Raw genomic sequence first — 23,866 nt, 5'->3', positions numbered from 1 at the left:
GAGGGAGAGAGAGATAGAAACATCAATGATGAGAGAATCACTGATCAGCTACCTCCTGCACGACCTCTGCTATGGATAGAGCCTGAAACCTGGGCATGTGCCCTGACCGGGAATCAAACTGTGACCTCCTGGTTCATAGGTCAATGCTCAACCACTGAGCAACACCAGCTTGGCTGAACAAATACTCTTTAAGTGTCCCCATTAGTTATGCATTATTCTAGGTGCTGTGAATACTACAGTAAATAAGATAAGCAAGAATCCTGGCCCACAGAGTTTATAGTATAAGGAGGGCAAGGGTCTTGGCAGAGAGAATCAACTAATCTATATATATAAAAGCCTAAGCGACCGTTATGACCGGATGACTGGTGGTAGTTATGACGCGCACTGACCACCAGGGGGCAGACGCTCAATGCCCCCGGTGGTCAGTGCACTCCCATAGCCAACATCCCACGGTCCCTCCCCCAGGCCGGCCCCAATTGGGACTGGGCAAGATGGCCCCAATGGGCCAGGAGGGACCCCACCCGTGCAAGAATTCGTGCACCAGGCCTCTAGTGAGTAATAAAAGGTAGCATGTGAGAGATGTTAATGATAGGGTTTCAAATAAAGTGCTGTGTAAGCATAAATGAAGAAAACATATGTAACTAGAAAGATTTTAAAACATTCTTAAAGATAGATAGGGTTTTGATAGATGAATATGGTAAAGACATTTCTGACTGAGAAAACAAAATGAAAAGAGAAAAAGTAAAAGGGGACATCTGCCATATACAGCCAAGGGAATGAGGAGCAGAGAGGCAGAGGCCAGGTAAAGGGAGGCAGCTTTTTGGAAGCAGAGGAAACAGTTGAGGCCATCTCATGGTGAACCTTGAAAAAAGTTTTAATTTAAAAAAAAAAATATTTCAGGCAAGGAACTTGACTAGACCTTCCTCCAAATAAGATATGTAAGTGGCCAACAAGCATGTGAAAAGATGCTCAACATCACTAATCATCAGAGAAATGCAAATCAAAACTAAAATCTCATACCACCTCACACTGATTAGGATGGCTACTATATAAGAAACAGAAAATATCGTGTTGGTGAGGATGAAGAGAAATTGGATCTCTATGTACTGTTGCTGTGATTGTTAAATAGTGCAATCTCTATGGAAAAGAGTAGGGAGGGTCCTCAAAAATATTAAAAATGGAACTAGCATATGATCCAGCAGTCCCACTTCTGAGTATATATCCCGAAGCATTGAAAGCAGGGTCGTGAAGAGATATTTGTATATGCATGTTCATAGCAGCACTATTTATAATAGCCAAAAGATGGGAGCAACCCATTCTATCAACAGAAGAATAGACAAGCAAAATGTGGTATATACATACAATTAAATATTATTCAGCCTAAAAAAGGAAGAAAACCTTATCATATGCCACAATATGGATGAATCTTGAAGCCATTATGCTAAGTGAAATGAGCCAGTCTCTCTTTCTCTCTCTCTCTCTCTCTCTCACACACACACACACACACACACACACACACACACACACACACACAGTGTGATTCCACTTAGATGAGGTAGTCAATGTGATTAAATTAATAGAAACAGAAGGTAGAATAGTGTTTACCAGGGGTGGAGGAAAGGGGAGAAGGGAACCTGTTTAATGGGTATAGAGTTTCAGATTTGTAAGATGAAAAACTCCTAGAGATCTGTTTTACAACAGTGTGAATGTACTTAACACTGATGAAGCATACAGTTGAAGGTGGTTCAGAGGGTAAATTTAATGTGTTTATCAATAAAAAAAATTTAGTTAAGTTCTCAAAATTATTATGCTACTTTTGTATTAAACTTCTAAGAAGTTGTATGTGCATGTATGAGTGTGTGTTAGGTTTTAAGAAAATATGTATCTGTTTGGATCTACATTAACCTAATTTCTCTAAACCCCACCTATATGTATCTTTGAAACTTGTCCTATATTGAGTAACAAGCTAGTCTCACCAAGGGGACTTTGATACTTGCTTCATCAGTCTTTATCACTCTTGAATGATTATTATCAGCATGTTGCAAAAGATCCCATTATATAGGGTGTCCCCCAAAAATGTATACACACACTTTAAATAATTATATAGGCAGTGCTTATTAAAATACATTTCATTTTCAAAATTAAGATATCAGCTTTCAAAGTGTGTATATATTTTTTTGGGACACCCTGTATTATCTTCCCAATAAAATGCCATCTGATCATAAGACCTTTCTGCCTCATCTTTATGTAAGTCCTGAGACATTTTTCTAGTGTAAGCTTTTCTAGTTTTATACATTTACATAATGTCCAGGCCCAATACATATTAATTATTAAATTTAATATATTCAACATATGAAAAATATGATATATAAGCTTGTCTCCTATTTATATGGATTAAACTATAATTAAATGATATAACCAACTGAATGTTATTTAGTGTTTATTGCATGGCTTCATTACTGCATATTCTATTTTATAGGTATTAAATCTCATAAAAACACACAAGGTGAATAATTAATCACCTTATCTTCTACACTGGGTCACAAGTACTGAGAGAGAGCACATAATTTTAAATGTGTTTAATTTTGGAAGCCTTGTGTATTTATTTTTATATTGATTTAAAATTTTTTATTCCTTTTGAGAGCTTTCCTACTATAGATATCTGCATTTTGTGTTAACACAAGAGAGATACTTTTCATTGCACAAAACTGGCTCACTTTATGCAATCTGAATTTGAGATGCTAATGAATGTTTCTCAGGTTTTAAGATAATATGCTAATGTATGGGAGCACCTACTGGTGATGGATGATACAGTCCTAAAGACTGATTTTATTGGACCTATAATTTAGACCAAGTTGAGAGGCATGAGAATTATGAAGCCTTTAAGTGTGTAGTCAAGGGAATCCTGCTTATTGCTTGAATGTTGCACCAGAGTCGTCCAAGGCAGGAAATGCAAGATTGAGAAGATACTATAAAACAAATATGTCATTTAGATGGGACCACAAAATCTAATAGGAATACGATTGTTTGGTATTGATGTACTAAAATGTTTCATGAGTGCTGAGACCAGGTCTGCCTTGTTCACTTCTGAGTCCCTAGCACAATAACTGGTAATCTTGAAAATGTCAGTAAATATTTACTGAATGAATGTTAACCAGTCTTGACATTTTTTCCTCAAAACATGTTAAAATTTGCTTTTTGTTTTCCTCCTATAGGACCGCTTCCATCATTTATTATAAAAACAATGAAAAACACAATTTGTGTAATGTCTAGATAAATTTCTTTTAGATGAAAAAACAAGTGCATCTTTTTGATTAACCAGAAAATTTGAACCAGTTAAAATATACTTACAATTTTAGAGTTAAAAACAAATAATGAAACTGACCTAAACTAATTAAAAGGAAGATGATGGGGAGTTCCATAAGCTTTGTAATCAAATATTACTAGGTTCAAATTTCAGCTCTATAGCTTTGTAGCTGTATGAGGTTGGATGAATTACTTAGCCTTTCTGTCTTGACTTTCCTCTCATTGTATATACAATGCTTTGTGCCTACTTGGTAAATAATAGATTAGTAGCTATTGGCTTTTTTCTCTGAGGGTACTCATTTTCCTAGTTTTCGCTGTAAGCTTCTTGGGACAGGGAACATATTTTATTTATTCCTAGAACCTAGCACAGTGACTGGCATAGGTTGACAATAAATAAGTGTATATTGAATTAATAAAGAAAATAAATATTTAAGCAACTCCTTGGTGACTATTGCGAATAGTACTATACAAGGTTGTAAAACATTCAACTTGTAACTGAGGTGTATGTAGACAGATACCTGAAAGAGTCACTTAAAATACAGAAATAGGGCATTTTCAACCCCTGGAATTCCTTTGATTAATCAAGATTTTTTTTCATGATGCTTAAGAAATTCACAAGGAATGTTGAGCTTAAGTAACTGCACATTGGATGGAGACTATATAATGTATTCACACACAGACACATACTAGTTAAGTTACATTGTGATTTTTACCATTAAGGACATTTTTTTCTCATGTGCTTTAATTAACACAACCCCTGCTTATAACCATAGATAACTGGTTTTGAAAATTTCAGATTAAAAACTGTAAAGCAGTTTTATACTTAGTCATCAGGAGACACCAACAATGAAGAAGGGATTTGTTTTTAATAAAAATATTTTATACATCCACCTGAAAATTCTCATGTGGCAAACAATACAAGTCCAACTCTAGAACATACTTGACATTCCTCAATGTGTATCAGCAGAAATGTAAATACCCAGCCTGGGTTAGGTGAAAGGACTTTACACTCCACATGCGGATAAATCTTGCTCATAAAGTATCAAAGGCATCTCTTTCAATCAATGGTTTAATAATCATTACCATTTTCTGCACACATCAGAAATATGTAACATTCTCTGGATTTGGGTTCCAATGTGTAGCCAATTTTTCTAGGCTTATGGAATAAAAAACTATTCCAGATTTTAACAGATTCCTTATTGCCAAATATGGAATCATTCTTGGAACCAAAGTCACAGATAAAAAACTAACGTTCATTTTTACCTTCACTGGCAGAGCAAAATTTGACACAAAAACAAAATTACTATCAAGGGAAAACCATTCCCATTGTAAACAAATGTAAACTTGGATTGAATTTCAAGATATATCATTCTCCTTCAGATTACTGGGAAGGGATTTTTACACAATATCTTGTTCTCAAGAACACATACTATTTTAAACTCATGCTTGGCATAACACTACATGCTGTAGAAATAGAATGCAACATTTTCACCAAATGCAAGTTATTTTCCAAGTTTAAAAGTTAACCAAAAATGCACATTAAGAATCAAGCTTCATAAACTTGCAGCTTTCTCTGACAAACAAACAAACAAAAAATAAACAAACAAAAAAGAAGTCAATAGTTTGGGAAAATAGATAACATGGTTTCAAAGTAGTTTGAAAATTGAAGTATATTTTCTTTTTTCGTTCCTCATCTGTTCCTTGTTATATTCAAAGATGGCTACTTGGTTTCTTAATCTTGTTCATGTTTTTTATAAAATATAAGAATAGTAAAATATGGTATATGTTATATAGTACATAAATAGAAATTCAAATCACAGATATTTTTCCTCTCCAAATTAGAGGATATTGGTCCTAGAAAAAAATTCAGAAAATAAAGAGGCACAAAAAAGTTCATGGAAAACATGTTTCTGTTCAACTTTAACATTTAAATTATAGTGTGTGTAATTTTTAGTACAAAATTTTAAACATCCTTGAATCCTGTACATTATAAATGAGTCTTATATACTTCAGCTCATTGGTAGGATATATTACATAAGTGCTAATTACAAATCTAATATTTGTTTTGGCATTTTGTTCGAAGTTTTAAAACATAATATATTGGGTCCTAAATCCTTTATTTTTCAAATTATGAAAATTATACTTCTGTTTCAAATGAGGACTTTTCGTTTTCCCTTAAAAGTTAACTTAGGACACTTGCCTCAGATTTTTCCCCAAAGCAGTATAAACTGGATAACTGCTAACATAGAAATTATCATTAGTGGGTAATTTTTATTAAGTTTAAGTTTTGGTACTATGCTTATTCCTAAACCTTTGATACTTGCCTCACTTTTCTAAAAGAAGTAGTAGTAACTGACAAGTGAATAAGTGAGTAGCTAACGATACTAAAAGAAAAAGTTAGAGGTACTGATTATGATTTTGTATTGCATTCCTTCATATAAGGTAGTTACAATTATTGATGATTCCAAGTGTCCTAGTTAGCATGGCAGAAATTGAAAATGTCATGATGTTCTCCCTCAATAATCAAGAATGACTTCCAGGTACTCTGAGAATCACTGAGAATGACTGAAAAGTCTGAGAATCACTGACTTAGCAACTATTAGGCCTGTCGCTAAATATGCAAATAAGATTCTAAACCACTAACAACTGATCACTCTGTTTTTTGTGGTTTTTTTTTTCCTGGACTACCAACATGGTGGTATAGAGAGTAAAAGATGAAAATGCCAGTCCTGGCTTTTGTACTTCTAACTCCAGTGCACATGACTAGATAAGATTTATTTCCTGTGACTATTCTATACAGTTTCTTTCTCATTATGTTCAATAAATATTAAGTTTACCTACAACACAATTAATTCCCCTTCTGAATGCTGTCTGTGGAGGTAACTTAATATTATGAGTGCATAGTTGCTGAAAGATTTGCTAACTTTCTTGGCTCATTTTAAACCACAGGCCAATGACTTAATTTCCATACCTTGTAAACAATAATCAAATAACAATGTTAACATTACCAAACTTATTTTCCCCCACATCTCATCTAACTTTTATTGATATTACAGCCCAGTTTGATTTTAAGGATAATTAGTGGAAGTAGCACTGAACCAGGGAATGAGGAGAACTTCATTTGATCCCTGGATCTGTTCCTAAATAAATTGCATAATTAGGGCAAGTCTGTCATTTTTTTCAGAGCAAATTAAGAAAAACAGTATCTGCCTCAAAAGATTGCCACAAGGAAGACAATAAAATGATGTGCGAATTGTAAACCATAAAGTGCTATTCCATTGGATGCTATTACTACTGTGGTTTAGAGATTCCTATATTCTATTATAATAGTGCTGTTTTTAAAATGTGGCAGACTCCTTCCTTGTGTACAAAAATGAACTAAGTATTTCTGAACAGAAGTGATAGATAATGCTGCCAAGTAGCAGGATGAGACAAACATCGCTTAGATACTCCTTTTCTGTATTGGCAATTCTCTTTTTAAAATGAAAGAATGGATTAACAAATATGTAAGAGTTTCATGAAAACTAATTTGGTATGTGCTCACATTAAGACACTCATAACCTAAAATTAAAAATATGGCATACGTACATAGCCAGGCTTCTTCCTTTTAGCCACTGCCATTAAAATAATTTTTTCATATTAAAATTATTGATCAAACTGTCAGCTATTTTGTATACAGATTTAATTGACCACTAGCAATGATGAAACTGAATTGTAGCTATTAAACCTAATAACCATAAATAGACTGAAATGTTACTCAAACTTCTAATTTTATGCATCTGATTTCAACCCAAATGCTGCTCTTAAACTGTTGTTATGAAGATCCCACCACGTTTGTTAAGGACTTCAGGCACATCACATACACATAGTAAATTGGGTATTCACCATTAATTCACCTAGAAAACCCTGTTTTACAGGTGAAATAGGTTTTCACCAGGAATTAGTACAAGCCATGTTGACTAATCTTACATAATGCATTTGTTTATTTTCTTCTGAAAAGTCAGGTCATATATTTCCTTGATGCTAAAATCTTACAAAATATTTCTTGCTGCTTTTTTCTCTGTGCTTAGCTTAACACAATGCATGCACTTATAACAGAGTGTCTCAGCCTTTACCTAAAAATGAACTCTTAAAACATGTCAAAAGAAATTATGATGTTTTATCTTCATTTTTGATTGTTTTCAGCACTGAGTCTTCACCCAAAATTTTACATAATTCATTGAGTCTCTGCTGCATTTTGGGAATTCCAGCTAGCTGAGATTCTAGTTTTTGTTTTTCTTCACTCAGTGTTAAACGGATTGCAGTATTCAATTGTTCAAAGCGCCAGCCTCCTTCACCATCAAACTGTAATAAATGAGTGTGGTATTTCCTGTATAATCAAAGTGAAATAATATTATTAGCAATAATTGTGAAAAGCTATTTTAGTTATAGATTTATCATGCTAATTGATTTCCAAAAGTAAATTTGACATAAGATGCCTATTTTACATTTGATTTTCAAGAATCCCTCAAGAGGTTAAATTTTGTGATTTTTTTTTTTACTCCAAACTCATTAATCTCTAGGAAATTCTACTGTTTATGTTAAATTTATTTTATATTCTGAATATGTATGAATTGCAACATGCTATTGCATCTATTTAATTTATCTTCATAATCTACTATGGCTCCTGAATAAATATCAAAACATACTTAGAATGGGAATAAGGAAAGGATGCTGAGGGGGGAAAAGTAAACATTTTAAAGTTTATACAGAAAAAAACTAAGAAAGATAAAAGAAAATACGATTCCAATTCATTAATATACAATCCTTTGAGGGTGAATTATTCATTATTCTACGTAAGTAAACATTTCTCAATAATTAAAATTTTTAAACATTAAAAAAATGAACTTTATGATATAAATCTTTTAAAGCTATATCTATGCCTCCATATAATTTAATCTCTTTTCTCATGGCTCAGGTTCATACTTAGGAATTTAGAGAGGTATAGAGATGATCTTATTAATGAGCCAGCAGACACTCCTTCCGCTCCTACGAGTAGGCTAGGTCACCAGTCTCTGGGATCTGTGGAGCTGCCTGGAGGAGCACTGTCGGCAGAATTGGCCTCACATGGCTGAGCCACTGAATTTTATCACTGTGCTGAAGTGGCCCATGTTCTTACATGTTCTCAGTTTTTCTGTCTTTCCCTTGTAGATTTTCTCTTATACCCCTCTAGGGTCTCAGCTGTCATTATTTACTACTAGAGGCCTGGTGCACGAAATTAGTGCATGGGGTGGGAGGGTGTCCCTCAGCCCAGCCTGCACCCTCTCCAATCTGGGACCCCTCGAGGGATGTCCGACTGCCCGTTTAGGCCCTATCCCATCGGGATCGGGCCTAAACGGCAGTTGGACAACCCTCTCAGAATCCAGGACTGCTGGCTCCCAACTGCTTGCCTGCCTGCCTTCCTGATTGCCCCTAACAGCTTCTGCCTGCCAGCCTGATCACCCCCTAACCACTCCCCTGCCAGCCTGATTGATGCCTAACTGCACCCCTGCCAGCCTGTTTTCCCCTAACTGCCCTCCCCTGCAGGCCTGGTCACCCCTAACTGCCCTCCCCTGAAGGCCTGGTCATCCCTAAGTGCCCTCCCCTGCAGGCCTGGTCCCCCCCAACTGCTCTCCCCTGCAAGCCTGGTTCCCCCCCAACTGCTCTCCCCTGCAGGCTTGGGTCCCTCCCAACTGCCTTTCCCTGCAGGCCTGGTCGCCCCCAACTTCCCTGCTCTGCTGGCTTGGTCACCCCCAACTGCCCCCCCTTGCAGGCCTGGTCCCTCCCAAGTGCCCTCCCTTGCTGGCCATCTTGTGGTGGCCATCTTGTGTCCACATGGGGGCAGCCATCTTTGACCACATGGGGGTAGCCATCTTGTGTGTTGGAGTGATGGTCAATCTGCATATTACTCTTTTATTAGATAGGATAGAGACCTGGTGCATGGGTGGGTGCCAGCTGGTTTACCCTGAAGGGTGTCCTGGATCAGGGTGGGGGTTCCCTTGGGGCATGGGGCGGCCTGGGCGAGGGGCCTGTGGTGGTTTGCAGGCCAGCCACGCCCCCTGGCGACCCAAGCGGAGGCCCTGGTATCTGGGGTTTATTTATCTTCTACAATTGAAACTTTGTAGCCTGGAGCGGAGCCAAGCCTTCTGCTTGCTCCGTGGCGGCAGCCATTTCTGTTGGGATTTATGTATCTTCTATAATTGAAACTTTGTAGCCTTAAGCGGAGGCCTGGGCCGGCCAGGGTGTGCTGAAAGCTTGGCTTCCTCCATCACCGGGGGCAACCCTAGCCTCCTGCTCTTTCCAGCTCCGTGGCTGCCGCCATTTCTGTTTGGATTTATGTATCTTCTATCATTGAAACTTTGTAGCTTTGAGTGGAGGCCTAGGCCGGCAAGGGCAGGCGGAAAGCTTGGCTTCCTTCATTGCTGGGGAAACCCAAGCCTCCCTCCTGCTCTCTGTGGCCGTAGCCATCTTGGTTGGGTTTATTTGCATATTCGCTCCTGATTGGATGGTGGGCGTGGTTCGTGGGTGTAGCAGAGTGATGGTTAATTTGCATATTACTCTTTTATTAGATAGGATGATCAGTGAACTTATTTTAGTAGCTTTTATGTTTTTTTAATTGCTATGATTCACATACCATAAATTCATTCCTTTATAGTGTAAAATTAGCGATTTTTAGTATATGCACAAGCTAATGCAACCAGCACCACTATCCAATACCAGAACCTTTTTTTCACCCCCTCCCCCTGCCAAATAAACCCCATATCCATTAGTGGGCCTTCCCCATTTCCCCTTTTGCTTGGCCCCTGCAAATCACCAATCTCCTTTCTTTTTATGGATATGCCTATAATGGTCATTTCATATACATAAAATCATATAATATGTGCCTGTTTGTGACTGGCTTCTTTTACTTAACAAAATGATTTCAAAGTTCATCTAATTGTAGCATTTAGTACTTTATTTGTTTTTATGGCGGAATAATATTCCATTATATGTTATTGCACATTTTTTAAATTTATTCATTGATTGATAGGCATTTGGATTCCATCCCACTTTGGCTGGGTGGTTTTAACGTGATGTAAGATGGAAAAACTAAGCTAGGTTAAACTATGTCTAAAAGACTAAAATCACTCTCAAGCTGAAGGTTGAAGTTCAAATGTTTGATAACATGTGGCAGGGATTAATGATCTTTTTCATATGCTTTTGAAGTTTTTCACACGCTATATTTAGGTTTTTTAGTTTTCAAAACTTTGACCTCCAAACAGGTGGGGACCTCACAAAAATTAAATGGTCAACAATATAGTTCTATGTCAAAGGGAAAAAGTGAAAATGCTGCTATTAAAAGATGAGAACTAAAATAAAAGTAATGGAAAAGCAAAGGAAGGATTATCATACAAGAAAGAGAAATATTGGTAAAAATACCATTTAAAAAAAAATTCATTCTCAACTTTTCTTGGGCCTTCCTAACCTTGGATCTACAACCAGGAGCAATTTTAGGATGTGGTAGTTCAGATCTTGGGCAACCTGTATCTCCAATGTATAAGAAAGATTTGGCTCATTATTCCAGTCCTACAACATTATTTGATTTCTAGATGGAAGGAAGAAACTATATAGTTTCAAAGGTGAGTTCTAGATTATGTGCTAAAATAATATTTCAGGGTTTATCTTAGAGGAATTTAAAAGAAGCTACTGTATTAACTGAGGCTCATGGGTAATAATTGGCAGACTTCCTGCACAAATAGGATAAAGCACAGGAAAGTGGTAATTTAAAAGCTATAATTCTCTCCAGGAACCAAATAATTTAATAAGCCTCTCTAATTTTTGACCACTTCCGAAACTAGTATTGATTTTAATCTTTACAAACAAAAATTACCCATTTGTTGTTATGGGGGAAAATATAATGTATCTTTTCCCTTTTCTGAAATCTTTTCAAGGGAAATAAGAATTTCATTTAGGGAGAAAGAATAATCATAAGTGATATTCAATGATAAACTGACTAAACTAATTCATAGAGCAGAGCTAAAATGATTTTAGTTTCATAAATATAGTGTGGGTAGCTGCAATTAAAATGTGTTTTTTGCCTGGCGGGCGTGGCTCAGTGGTTGAGTATGAATCTATGAACCAGGATGTCATGGTACAAGTCCCGTTCAGGGCACATGCCTGGGTTGCGGGGCTGATCCCCAGGGGCGGGGGCAGCTGACCAATGATTCTCTTTCATTATTGATATTTCTATTTCCCTATCCCTCTCCCTTACTCTCTGAAATCAATAAAAAATATTTAAAAAACCAAACATGTTTTTCTTGTTAAAAGGTATAAAATTATGGATTTTGTTATTTGCTTAAAATACTATTTGTCCACTACATACCTATTAGAGTGGTCAAAATCTAGAACACTGACAATACCAAAAGCTAATGAAGCTGTGGAGCAACAGGAAATCTATTTCACTGACAATGGGAATGCAAAACGGTACAGCCATTCTGACAGATAGTTTCACAATTTCTTACAAAACTAAACATACTTTTACCATACAATCCAGCAACTGTACTCTGACACTGACCACACAAAAACCTGCGTATGAATGTTTATAGCAACTTTATTCATAATTGCTAAAATTTGGAAGCAACCAAGATGTCCTTCAGTAGGTGAATAGATAAAGTGTATAATTCAAACAATGGAGTACTATTAAGTGCTAAAAAGAGCTAGTAAGCCATGAAAAGACATGGAGGAAATGTAAATGAATATTACTGAGTGAAAGAAAGCAATGAACAAGGCTACAAACTGTGCAATTCTAATTATGTGACATTCTGGAAAAGGCAAAACTATGGAGACAGTAAAGCTCAGTGGTTTCTACGAGGTAGGGGAATGCAGGGATGAACAGGCAGAACACAGAGGATTTTTAGAGCAATAAAAATACTCTGTATAATATTATAATGGTGGAGACATCTATATATACTAGAGGCCCCGTGCATGAAACTTGTGCACTGATAGGGTCCCTAGTGGCTGCCAGCTGCTGGCCGAGGCCTCCCTTCATTCTGCGCTGCCCCCTGGTGGTCAGTGCACATATAGTGAGCAATTGAACTCCTGTTTGGTCAAACTCCCGAGGGGACACTTTGCATATTAGGCTTTTATATTTATAACTAGCTATAATTCTAACACCCACCGGGATCGGGCCTAAACAGGCAGTCGGACATCCCTCTCACAATCCAGGACTGCTGGCTCCCAACTGCTCACCTGCCTGCCTTCCTGATTGCCCCTAACCGCTTCTGCTTGCCAGCCTGATCACCCCCTAACCACTCCCCTGCCAGCCTGATTGATGCCTAACTGCTCCCCTGCCAGCCTGTTTTCCCCTAACTGCCCTCCCCTGCAGGCCTGGTCACCCCTAACTGCCCTCCCCTGAAGGCCTGGTCATCCCTAAGTGCCCACCCCTGCAGGCCTTGTCCCCCCCAACTGCTCTCCCCTGCAAGCCTGGTTCCCCCCCAACTGCTCTCCCCTGCAGGCCTGGGTCCCTCCCAACTGTCTTTCCCTGCAGGCCTGGTCGCCCCTAACTTCCCTGCTCTGCCGGCTTGGTCACCCCTAACTGCCCTCCCCAGCAGGCTTGATCGCCCCCACCCGCCCTCCCTTGCAGGCCTGGTCCCTCCCAACTGCCCTCCCTTGCTGGCCATCTTGTGGTGGCCATCTTGTGTTCACATGGGGGCAGGATCTTTGACCACATGGGGGCAGCCATCTTGTGTGATGGAGTGATGGTCAATCTGCATATTACTCTTTTATTAGATAGGATAGAGGCCTGGTGCATGGGTGGGGGCAGCTGGTTTGCCCTGTAGGGTATCCTGGATCAGGGTGGGGGTTCCCTTGGGGCATGAGGCGGCCTGGGCGTGGGGCCTGTGGTGGTTTGCAGGCCGGCCATGCCCCCTGGCAACCCAAGCGGAGGCCCTGGTATCTGGGGTTTATTTATCTTCTACAATTGAAACTTTGTAGCCTAGAGAGGAGCCAAGCCTTCTGCTTGCTCTGTGGCGGCAGCCATTTTATTTTGGATTTATGTATCTTCTATCATTGAAACTTTGTAGCCTTGAGTGGAGGCCTAGGCCGGCAAGGGCAGGCGGAAAGCTTGACTTCCTCCATTGCCAGGGAAACCCAAGCCTCCCTCCTGCTCTCTGTGGCCGTAGCCATCTTGGTTGGGTTTATTTTCATATTCACTCCTGATTGGCTGGTGGGCATGGCTTGTGGGTGTAGCAGAGTGATGGTTAATTTGCATATTACTCTTTTATTATACAGGATAATAAAAGCATAATATGCTAATTAGATCGAACAGCCAAACGACCTTCTGGACATCCTTCCGGATGACCTTCTGGATGAAGCTGGGGCAGCAAGGGCTGAGGCAAGCCATCGCAGCTGTGAGGGCCGAGCCCCTTGCACACATTTCATGCATTGGGCCTCTAGTATATAGATAAAAGCCTAAGCGACCGTTTGACCATTTGACTGGTAGCTATGATGCACACTGATCACCAGGGTGGCAGATGCCAATGCACAGGCATGGAAACATGGAACAGACTGATGAATCTCAGATGGAAGGGGGAAGGGGTGAGGGTGAGAAGAGATTAACCAAATCTTATATGCATACTAGAGGCCCAGTGCATGGATTTGTGCACCAGTGGGGTCCCTCGACCTGGTTTGTGGTGCACTGGTGTGGTCCCTCAGGCTGGTCTGCAGGGGTCGGGCCAAAACCGGCAGTCCGACATCCCCTGAGGGGTCCCAGATTGCAAGAGGGTGCAGGCCAGGCCGAGGGACCCCACTGGTGCATGAATCCATGCACCAGGCCTCTAGCATAATTATAAATTTGTCCAAAGCCATAGAATGTATACCAAGAGTGAACTGTAAGGTAAACTATAGACTTTGGTGACAATGATGTGTCAATATCAGCTCATCAATTATAACAAGTGTACCACTCTGGTGGGGGAGGTTGACAATGGGGAGGTTATACATGTATAGGGGCAGAGAGTATATGAAATATTTTTGTACCTTCCTCTCAATTTTGTTGTGAACCTAAAACTGGTCTATAAAATAAAGTCTTAAAAACAACAACAACCGCTGGCTGGTGTGGCTCAGTGGATAAGTGCTGACCTATGACCCAGGAGTTCACGGTTCGATTCCTGGTCAAGACACATGCCCGGGTTGCAGGCTGGATCCCCAGTGAGGGGTGTGAGAGGAGGCAGCCGATTAATGATTCTCTCCCATCATCAATGTTTCTCTCTCTCCCTTTCCCTTCCTCTCTGAAATCATTAAAAATATATTTAAACAAAAACAAAACAACAGCCCTGACCAGTTTGGCTCAGTGGATAGAGCGTCGGCCTGCAGACTCAAGGGTCCCAGGTTCGATTCCCATCAAGGGCATGTACCTTGGTTGCAGGCACATCCCCAGTAGGGGGTGTGCAGGAGGCAGCTGATCAATGTTTCTCTCTCATCGATGTTTCTAACTCTCTATCCCTCTCCCTTCCTCTCTGTAAAAAATCAGTAAAATATATTAAAAAAAACAAAACAAAACAAAAAAACAAACAAAACAACAACCTATTTGTTTCTTTAATTGAGAAAAATGGCCATTTTCCAATGCCTATTTAGGCTACTTGAATAAGGAACTGAATGACAAGATAGCATAATGCAACTGATCAATGTTTATCTGTCACAATGATGTTTGTCTTTCTCTCCCTCTCGCTCTAACATATATATATATATATATATATGTATGTATATGTATGTATATATACATATGTATATGTGTACATATATATGAAAGTAATGGTAAAAATGACATCATTTTTTAAAAATGGGAAATCTCATTTTATGAGGTATTATTTATAAAACATTTCATTCATTTTTCCTTGAAACAAAACAAAAACTTTTTTTCCTGTTTCCTTCAAGTTAATCATTTGGGCAATATCAACTTGGACGTTTTCCTGGATTTTGAAAAACAAACTAAAAAGATGATGTAAAATTATGCAACTATAGAGTTGGAAAAAAGTAGGTTTATAGTTGTTCATATGGAAAAAGACATGCAGGTTATGATTATTATAATAGTTTTATTAACTCAAAAGAATAAACCTTGTGTTTCATATACTCACAACTATAAACTCACTTTTTCCCACTCTTGTATATTCTAGTATACCCTACGAAATTATGAATATTTCATAATCACCAAATTTTTGAACTTCTTTTAAGGGTTATTGAAATGTGGTGATAGTTTCCAAATAGCACATTAATGCTAGTTTTGAGATACATAAACTACTAGTGTCAACTTAACAAAAATACAGGTAGAAAGTAAATGAAACGTCCTATGCTTTATAGTGGAAAGTTTAGAAAAGCCAATCTTTAAGAAATATAAGGAAAAACCATCTCTCACAAATTGGAAACACTTACCAAAGAGAAGGTCTGTGTGTTATGGATAGCAAGGAAATTCCAGCCCCTTTTGCAGCCTGAAATATCTTTCCTTCAACATCAATGCTGACAGCACTGGTACATTCATCCAGCAATGCATATTTTGGTCTTCAAAAAATAAGCACAAATAAATGAATCATTTTCCTATTTGGATGAGAAATCTTTATTTGAACATTATGAGTTGCGATGTTACCTTTAAAGAAGCAAAATAGTCTATGACATATCAAAGGTGATAAATGATAAAGCAAAAGAGCAATCTTCCTCCCCCCCCACACTTTGGACTAGAATATGATATTCTTAATTTTTAAATCGATTTTCTGAAGCCTGCTCACAGTACAATAAGCTTTGTTGTTATGCAGTTGGGTGAGTCATATATGTGAGGCATAGGAAGATGAGGCCGGTCACGGAGTGCTTTTTCTACTGAAGGCAGGCTCATTCTTGGTGACAAGGTTCTAACTAATTAAATGAAAAATACATTATAGTAGCTAATTATCAAACAAACCACAGCCCTGTTAGAAAAGATTTACTAAGAAGATAATTTTATCAACATTGTGAGTACCTAATCACTTACTATTAATGGAATCTCATTGCTATAAGATTCTGCAAAAGTAAGTATGCCTAATATGACAAGTTTAGAGTAGGTATTTAACTTGGTAACATTGTGACCATGCTTCACAATCAAATTCTTAGGGGGAAAAAATCAGTACATATTTTTCTGATTGTACTCAATTTTGTTTTTTGCTAGTTCAACTTTTCTCTGGAAATGACTTTCTACTACTATCAGAGGAACCTATCACTTACCACCATTTTCTCTTCCTTTCACCTCACTCCCCTACTGTTTATTCTCTTCCTTTCACCTCACTCCCCTACTGTTTCTTTCTCCTTTACCTGTCTTATTTCAAACCTGTCTGGACTTTAGATATGTATTTGGTAGTCAGCAACAGGACTTAGCTTTGTTACGAGGACCAAAGATGAGCCCTAGCCGGTTTTGCTCAGTGGATAGAGCGTAGGCCTGCAGACTGCCCTGCCTGGGCCCTGGTCAGGGCTATGCAGGAGGCAATGGTCAGGGCTCATGCAGAAACAGCCAATTAATGTGTTTCTCTCACATCACTGTTTCTGTCTGTCTTTCCCTCTCTCTTTCACTCTCTCTCTAAAAACCAATGGAAAATATCCTCGGGTGAGGATGAGAGAGAGAGAGAGAGAGAGAGAGAGAGAGAGAGAGAACCAAAGATCAACTCATGCACTGCCATTTATTATTTACTTCAGGGCTGAAAATCAGTATCAAGTATTTACCAGGACAATTTCCTCCATGAAGATATTATGTTTTTGTTTTTTTTTTTAAATATATTTTATTGATTTTTTACAGAGAGAAAGGGAGAGGGACAGAGAGTTAGAAACATCGATGAGAGAGAAACATCGATCAGCTGCCTCTTGCACACCCACCCCTGGGGATGTGCCCGCAACCAAGGTACATGCCCTTGACCAGAACCGAACCTGGGACCCTTCAGTCCGCAGGCTGATGCTCTATCCACTGAGCCAAACCGGTCAGGGCAAAGATATTATGTTTTTTAAAAATAAATGTCAATGAAAAGATAAAAATTGAAACCAGTAGTAATTTCCCATTCAGCTTAAATAGTTACTTAGCACTGTAAAGTAGTTTTCTATGATGGATTTGCTTTTTAATAAGATCCTGTACCCACTTGTTGGGAAGGGGAGTAGTCAAGGCAACTTTAACACCCCATTTTATTTTTGTTAAATATATTTTTATTGATTTCTGAGAGGAAATGAGAGGGAGAGAGAATCATTGATTGGCTGCCTCCTGATTGAGCCTGCATCTGGGCATGTGCCCTGATTGGGAATCGAACCGTGACCTCCTGGTTCATAGGTCGACACTCAACTACTGAGCTACCCCACCCAGGCACCACCATTTTATTTCAATAACTGCTTTCCATGCAAAGAACTAAAAGATCACTGCCAGTTGCCTATGACATCAACAGATGCAGTTTTGCTTCTTGGCTTTTGGTTACTGTTCTGGTGTAAGTATTAAGCATTAGTTTTTGTCTCAGAGTTGATCACTGCTCTACAGATGACATTTTTTTTAAGTGGAAGAGAGGGGAAAAAGGAAGTATAAGAGAGAGGGTTGGCTTCCTGTTATAAAATAAGCCACGAGGATGTAATCTATGGCATACGGAGTAAAGTTGATAACATCGTCATAACTATATATGCTGTCAGATGGTAAGAGGCTTATTGTTGTGATCACTTTGTAAGGTATGTAAATGTTGAGTTACTATGATGTACACCTGAAACTAATATAATACTGTATGTCAATTATAATTTTAAAATAAGTTAATTTTTAAAAAATATTTAATAAAATTATAAAATAAAATGGATTGAGATAAAATTTTCTTCTTTGGAAATCTCTTGAGTAATAAAACTACTTATTGTATTATGTATTATTTTTAGAGTGCTTTGGGCTAAACAGAGAAGAGAAGCCATTTTAGAATTAGAAAAAAGTATATATCTTATACTCTGTTGTCATAGCAACCCTTAGTCTAGCAGATGTAAGATAGATTGCACACCATTGTTTCTGTGGCATGACTGCTATGTGTGAGTGCGCGTGTGCGTGTGCGTGTGTTGTACTTAAATATAGTGAGCAATATCTGGAATCTGGGATTGATATAACTAAGTAAAACATTAGATAATATGGTTTCTCAGATTTTCCTTTATTTTTCTTTTGGTATCATCAGAAGAGTGAGCCTTGCAAAAGGTCTAGTGAGACAGAATACTGATCATGCATTAAACATTAAAAATCCTTTCAAAAAGAATATACAATTGTGATATTAAATACTCCCTGCCAAAGTTCTCCATTTTAGTTAGCTCCATTCTTTCACATTGCAATTCAAATCTTTTTATTAATTCTTTGAGAATGAGGGAAGGTAGTTTCTCATTATTATACTTTTTCTTCACTGTGTTTAATATTTCCATTTTATTTTTTCTCAATAGGTTCTGCTTTTCAACAACTTCATCATCTTCATGATCACTAAATTTTCTTTCCACTGGTGTATTTGTAACTTGATCTTTATTCAGTCTCATATCCAAAATATTTTAGATACACAAATAAGTATCAACTATTTATTTCAAGTTATGGGTACTTGAAACCTCTTTTGGCTGGCATCTTTCATTAATGCCTCTTGCTCTTTAATACACGATTTATTTTATTAACAAACTGCTGCAGTGAGAAATTTGCGGTCACATTTTACATTCCATTATATTACATTTCACCAACTATGCTGGTGATCATATTACTGAATATTTATGGACAGAGTGCAAACAGATTCAGGGTGATAGTGGGTAACAGCTGGTCATAAATGTCAAACTGTAAAGTTTACACTTGAATCTTACCACATCAGCTGAGAAAGGGTCATTACCAAATATACTTCACTGAAAATTCTAAGTTAGCAAATTTTGATCCACTTTTTTTTTAGCTTGTCATGTTCTTAAACTAACCATGTACATTAATATAAATATGGTATTTTAACACAATAATTTTTTCCCATTGAAAATTCCAGCTAGATGCAAAATTAATACATACTAGCTGATTTAATTTATATGAAGTTGTAGAACAGGAAGAACTAATTTATGATGATAAAACTCAAAGCAGAAATTATCTAAGTGGGAATCTGACTGGAAATGGGAATGAGGGACTTTCTAGGGTGACAGAAATGTTCTCTATTGTAATTGAGGTATTGGTTACACAATGTACCATACATTTAGTAAAAGTCATTGAATGTATACTTAAGGTCTGTCTGTGCATTAGGTACATAAAATATCACAATAATAATAATTTTTAAAAATCCTGGCTAGCTATTGCATAATAATACACGTAAAAGTTGACAAAATAAAAAGAGATCCCTGGTCGGTGGTGCTCAGTGGTTAGAGTGTGAGCCTGCCCATTGTAGGGTCTTAGGTTCAATTCCCGGTCAAGGGCATGTACCTGGGCTGCAGGTTCGCTCCCCTCCCACTGTTGGGGTGCATGCGGGAGGCAACCAATCCATGTGTCTCTCTCACATCAATGTTTCTCTCTCCTCTCTCTTTCCTCCTCACCCCTCCCTTCCACTTTCTAAAAAATCAATGGGGAAAAAAAATCCTCATTCCTCGGATGAGGATTAAAAAATAATAAATAAATAATTTAATATACTTTATGAAAATAGTTACATTACAAAATCAAGATAATGACCAGCTTGTGTGCAACAAGACTGAGAAGAAGCTATTTCTAAATTTTAAGTATTATAAGTTAATGAGATGACACATTTTTTCTTCTTTTATCTATATTTTCTACTTTTATGAAATGAATGCATAATCATATTTTAATGGACTTGTTTAAATATGTGCTTTTTCCAATGTTAAACTTTGAATATGAATCAGATGACTTTAAATAATTATTATAAATTTTATTAGGTACAATTATGGTATGTTATTATGTTCGAAAGTATCCTAAGATTTCAGGTATTGATGCCAAACTATAAAGTTCTCTACAAAAGTATTAATGCTTCCACTGCAATTCCTTCAGGAGTATTCACTGCCCCAGCTTATGGCCCATTCATGTATTCACATATGTAAATGTAATTCTTGGTCCTCTGTGACCAAGATGTAAGTACTAAAAATTAGTTACATATTTTCTGATAACCTCCTGCTTTGCATACAACTCAGGTTCTCATTACCAGAAGTCTAAGGGGGAAAAAGATACTTATTTTTCAGGGAAGAATAGGACAGACAAGATGGATAAAGCAGAATAGCTTTATTTCTTTCTAGTGTCCTATGCCTGGTATCTTTGAACTCCTATGAATCTGACGCTGGTTGCAAAGAAAAAAAGTTTTATCAGGAGAAATTATTTTCTGAACCTCTTTTTATCAGAGTCCATTAAGACCTATGCTGGCTGGTTCCTTTTTCCATTGGATATGCCTCTGATTTTTGAGGAGGGGAGCATTATTAAATGTAATAGTCTACTGAGTGGTTGAAAAGTTAATTTAGTTTTTTCCTTCATTGATTAAGGTATTACATATGTGTCCTTATCCCTCCACTGCCCACCCCCACTCATGCCCTCACCCCCCTGGTGTCTGTGTCCATTGGTTAGGCTTATATGCATGCATACAAGTCCTTTGGTTGATCTCTCCCTCCCTTATCCCCACCCTCCCCTACCTTCCCTCTGAGGTTTGATGGTCTAATAGATGCTTCTCTGTCTCTGGATCTGTTTTTGTTCATCAGTTTATGTTGTTCATTATAATCCATAAATGAGTGAGATCATGTGATATTTATCTTTTTCTGACTGGCTTATTTCGCTTAGCATAATGCTCTCCAGTTCCATCCATGCTGTTGCAAATGGTAAGAATTCCTTCTTTTTTATCGCAGCGTAGTATTCCATTGTGTAGATGTACCAGTTTGAATTTAACAATTTAATTCAGAAATATTACTGAATGCCTACCTACTGTGTTCACAACAATAAATAGTAGTTATGTATTCTTTACAATTTAAAATTAATATCAATTCTACTTTCAAACGTAGAATACATAAAAATTTAATTTTGTCATCTAACATTAGTCATCATAAAAAATAGAAAAAAAGGACTTGGCAATTTCTGTCACATAAAAAAAATTTAAACTGTAAAGTCTAAGCACTTATTTTTCAGTGAGATATTTTTAAACTAAAGATGAGGACAGTGAATCTTGTCCAAAGGTTTTTTTGGTTACATCAATGGAATAGCATACTCACCTATGATAAAACATTCGAGCCATGCCCATTCTTTGCTTTTCCCCTCCTGATAGGACATCTTTCCAGTCCATAATAGCATCCCATCCTTAAAAAATAAAGATATATATTTTATAAATCATTCATTTAATTGTTACAGTTTTGGACAGGTGATTCTGGCAAGTTTATTAACACAAAAAACCTGGTATTTTATAGAACACATGCTTGGATAAACTAGAGAGCCTCATGTATAAGTATTTTGTTTTAGCTATGATATTTTTAACGGTAATACTTCCTTTTGCTGACAAATCATCTTCCAAGAATTTGAAATACTGACACTCTTAAAATTTGTTTGTTTCTGAATTTATCCAAAGAGTTGGTATAGTTATACTTATTTTGCAGGGTGTTGGGAGAAAAGACCAACACATTTGCATAGGCCTATTGCAAAGTCTACCAAGGGTAAGGCAGGAACTAATGTAAATGCTCCCATGTGTCTGTCACTTTATATGAGTTTTCTCATTAATATTCCACAATCTTGGAAGGTAGATATTATTAGTTGCATATTATAGATGGGTACACTGAAACTCCTGGATTAATTGACAGTCTAATTTTACACAGCCAGATATCAGAGTTGGGATTTATATGCAGGTCTATTTTCATGCTTGTGCAGTTTATTTATGCCACATCTCCTACAACTTTTTAGTTACTGACTTTCTGTTGGATATTTATTCAAAAAAAGAGCAATGCTTCTATTTTTCAAAAACAGTTCAGATCTATACATACTGCTATAGAAATGTACTCAGAATTTCTTTTATATGAAAAACCAAATTGCAGAATTGTGTGTCATTTTCCGTCCAGGAAATTTCTATCTATTTAAAACCATATCCTTACATTAGAAAAAATGCCATCTGATTTGAAGTTCTTGCATCTAGTGAAAACTGTTGACATAATATTTCTTCTGTGACTGAATTTTTAGAACATTTTTCTTATTCTTTTAAACAATATGCTTTTATTGATTTCAGAGAGAGGGAGGTAGAGGGAGAGAGAGATAGAAACATCTATCTGCTGCCTCCTGCATGCCCCCAACTGGGATCGAGGCTGAAATGTTGGCATGTACTCTGACAGAGAATCAAACTGACTATCTCTTAGTGCATGGGACAATGCTAAACCAACTGAACCACACCAGCTGGGCCCTATGACTGAATTTTATAGTATTTATAAAACATAAGTGAGCATTTGAAAACTAGGTTCAGATTACTACAGTATGATAAGTATTCTGGGCTTTAAAAATATTTCTCCCTTGCCAACTGAGAAGACAAAAGTATTTGGGTCAAGAGAAGTTTTAGCTTTACATATTTAAATAAATCATGTCCTTTGTTGCAGTAAACCCAAAAGTTTTAGCAGGTAATGCTGCTTAATCTCAGAACAGCTAAATCAGAACTTAAGTCATATTATCACCTCTGATATTGATTTAGAGAGACTAAGACAGCTAAGAAGAGAATGGCTTTCCTGCTACCTAGAGATGTACAAACTGCTTTATTTATGTCCATTTGTTAACACTTCTTTCTATTTTGAAAACTCTTCGATGGAATGAAACATAGTTTTTAATTCCATATTTTACTAAAGCAAAGCATTTCTCTAAGAAAAATATTAGGCAGTCTAAACAGAACTTCAATAGGCTTCTTCCAAGTAAGTGATGACCTTGCAAATATAAGTGCTTTCTTGCTTCGGTTAAAAAGATATTTCATGTTTTAAGGATTAGGCAAGTAAAGTGGGTTTCCTTGGAATTTTTTAATGTGTAAGGATATAACAATTCTCACTCATGCCCAGGAAGCTAGGAGATAACATAGCACAGTGGTATAGCATAGTACAGAACATTGACTTTCAAGTATGGTCTGTGGTTGAATCCCTGTCTCACCACTGGCTATAGGTCTCTAGGGAATGTATTAAATGTTCTGAATTTCATCTGTAAAAGGAGGTTAGTCAAACCCACATCACTGGGAAGTTATAAGTATTAAATAAGCTGACAATGTAAATTGCTTAATATGTTATATTCTGCATAGTAAGCACTCAATAAACCATTATAATTACAATTTCATTATTAAGGTTGGAACATTCTTAAAAACAGTTCTAGAACTTCTTGATGACTTCTGAAAAATAAAATAACCCACATTTACCATAAGTTTCTACTTGGATTATTGGATTTCAAACTAATCCATAATAACTTACCCAAGATTAACAGGCAGTATATATTCTGACAGAGTGTTTTAGAACTGGGAAGAAGTTGACCATATGAAACAAAAAGACAACCGGCTTTCCATGTTTGTGGCATTTATAAATTATGATATTACAAACAACATAAAAGTAAATATAA

At 37.2% G+C, this 23,866-nt stretch overlaps 1 protein-coding gene across 3 annotated transcripts in view; it reads right to left on the bottom strand.

Annotated features, from left to right (window-relative positions):
• Positions 1–23,866, bottom strand: part of ABCD2 (ATP binding cassette subfamily D member 2) — an 81,994-nt gene that overhangs the window by 23,417 nt on the left and 34,711 nt on the right. For 2 of the 3 annotated variants that reach the window (XM_080661816.1, XM_080661817.1), the window contains exons 8-10: positions 21,517–21,601; positions 15,730–15,855; positions 4,152–7,675 (exon numbers count right to left, since the gene is read on the bottom strand). In XM_080661816.1, the coding sequence (XP_080517942.1) occupies positions 7,456–7,675; positions 15,730–15,855; positions 21,517–21,601 (431 nt within the window). In that variant the 3' untranslated portion in view covers positions 4,152–7,455. Of the gene's footprint in view, positions 1–4,151; positions 7,676–15,729; positions 15,856–21,516; positions 21,602–23,866 lie in introns of those variants that run through there. The other variant, XM_080661818.1, reaches the window with a different exon arrangement.

The sequence above is a fragment of the Plecotus auritus genome (genome assembly GCF_963455305.1).
Source record: "Plecotus auritus genome assembly, chromosome: 3".
Taxonomy (NCBI): Eukaryota; Metazoa; Chordata; class Mammalia; order Chiroptera; family Vespertilionidae; genus Plecotus; species Plecotus auritus.
The sequence above is the reverse complement of the archived record's forward strand: the minus strand, read 5'-3'. Positions and strand labels throughout refer to the sequence as shown.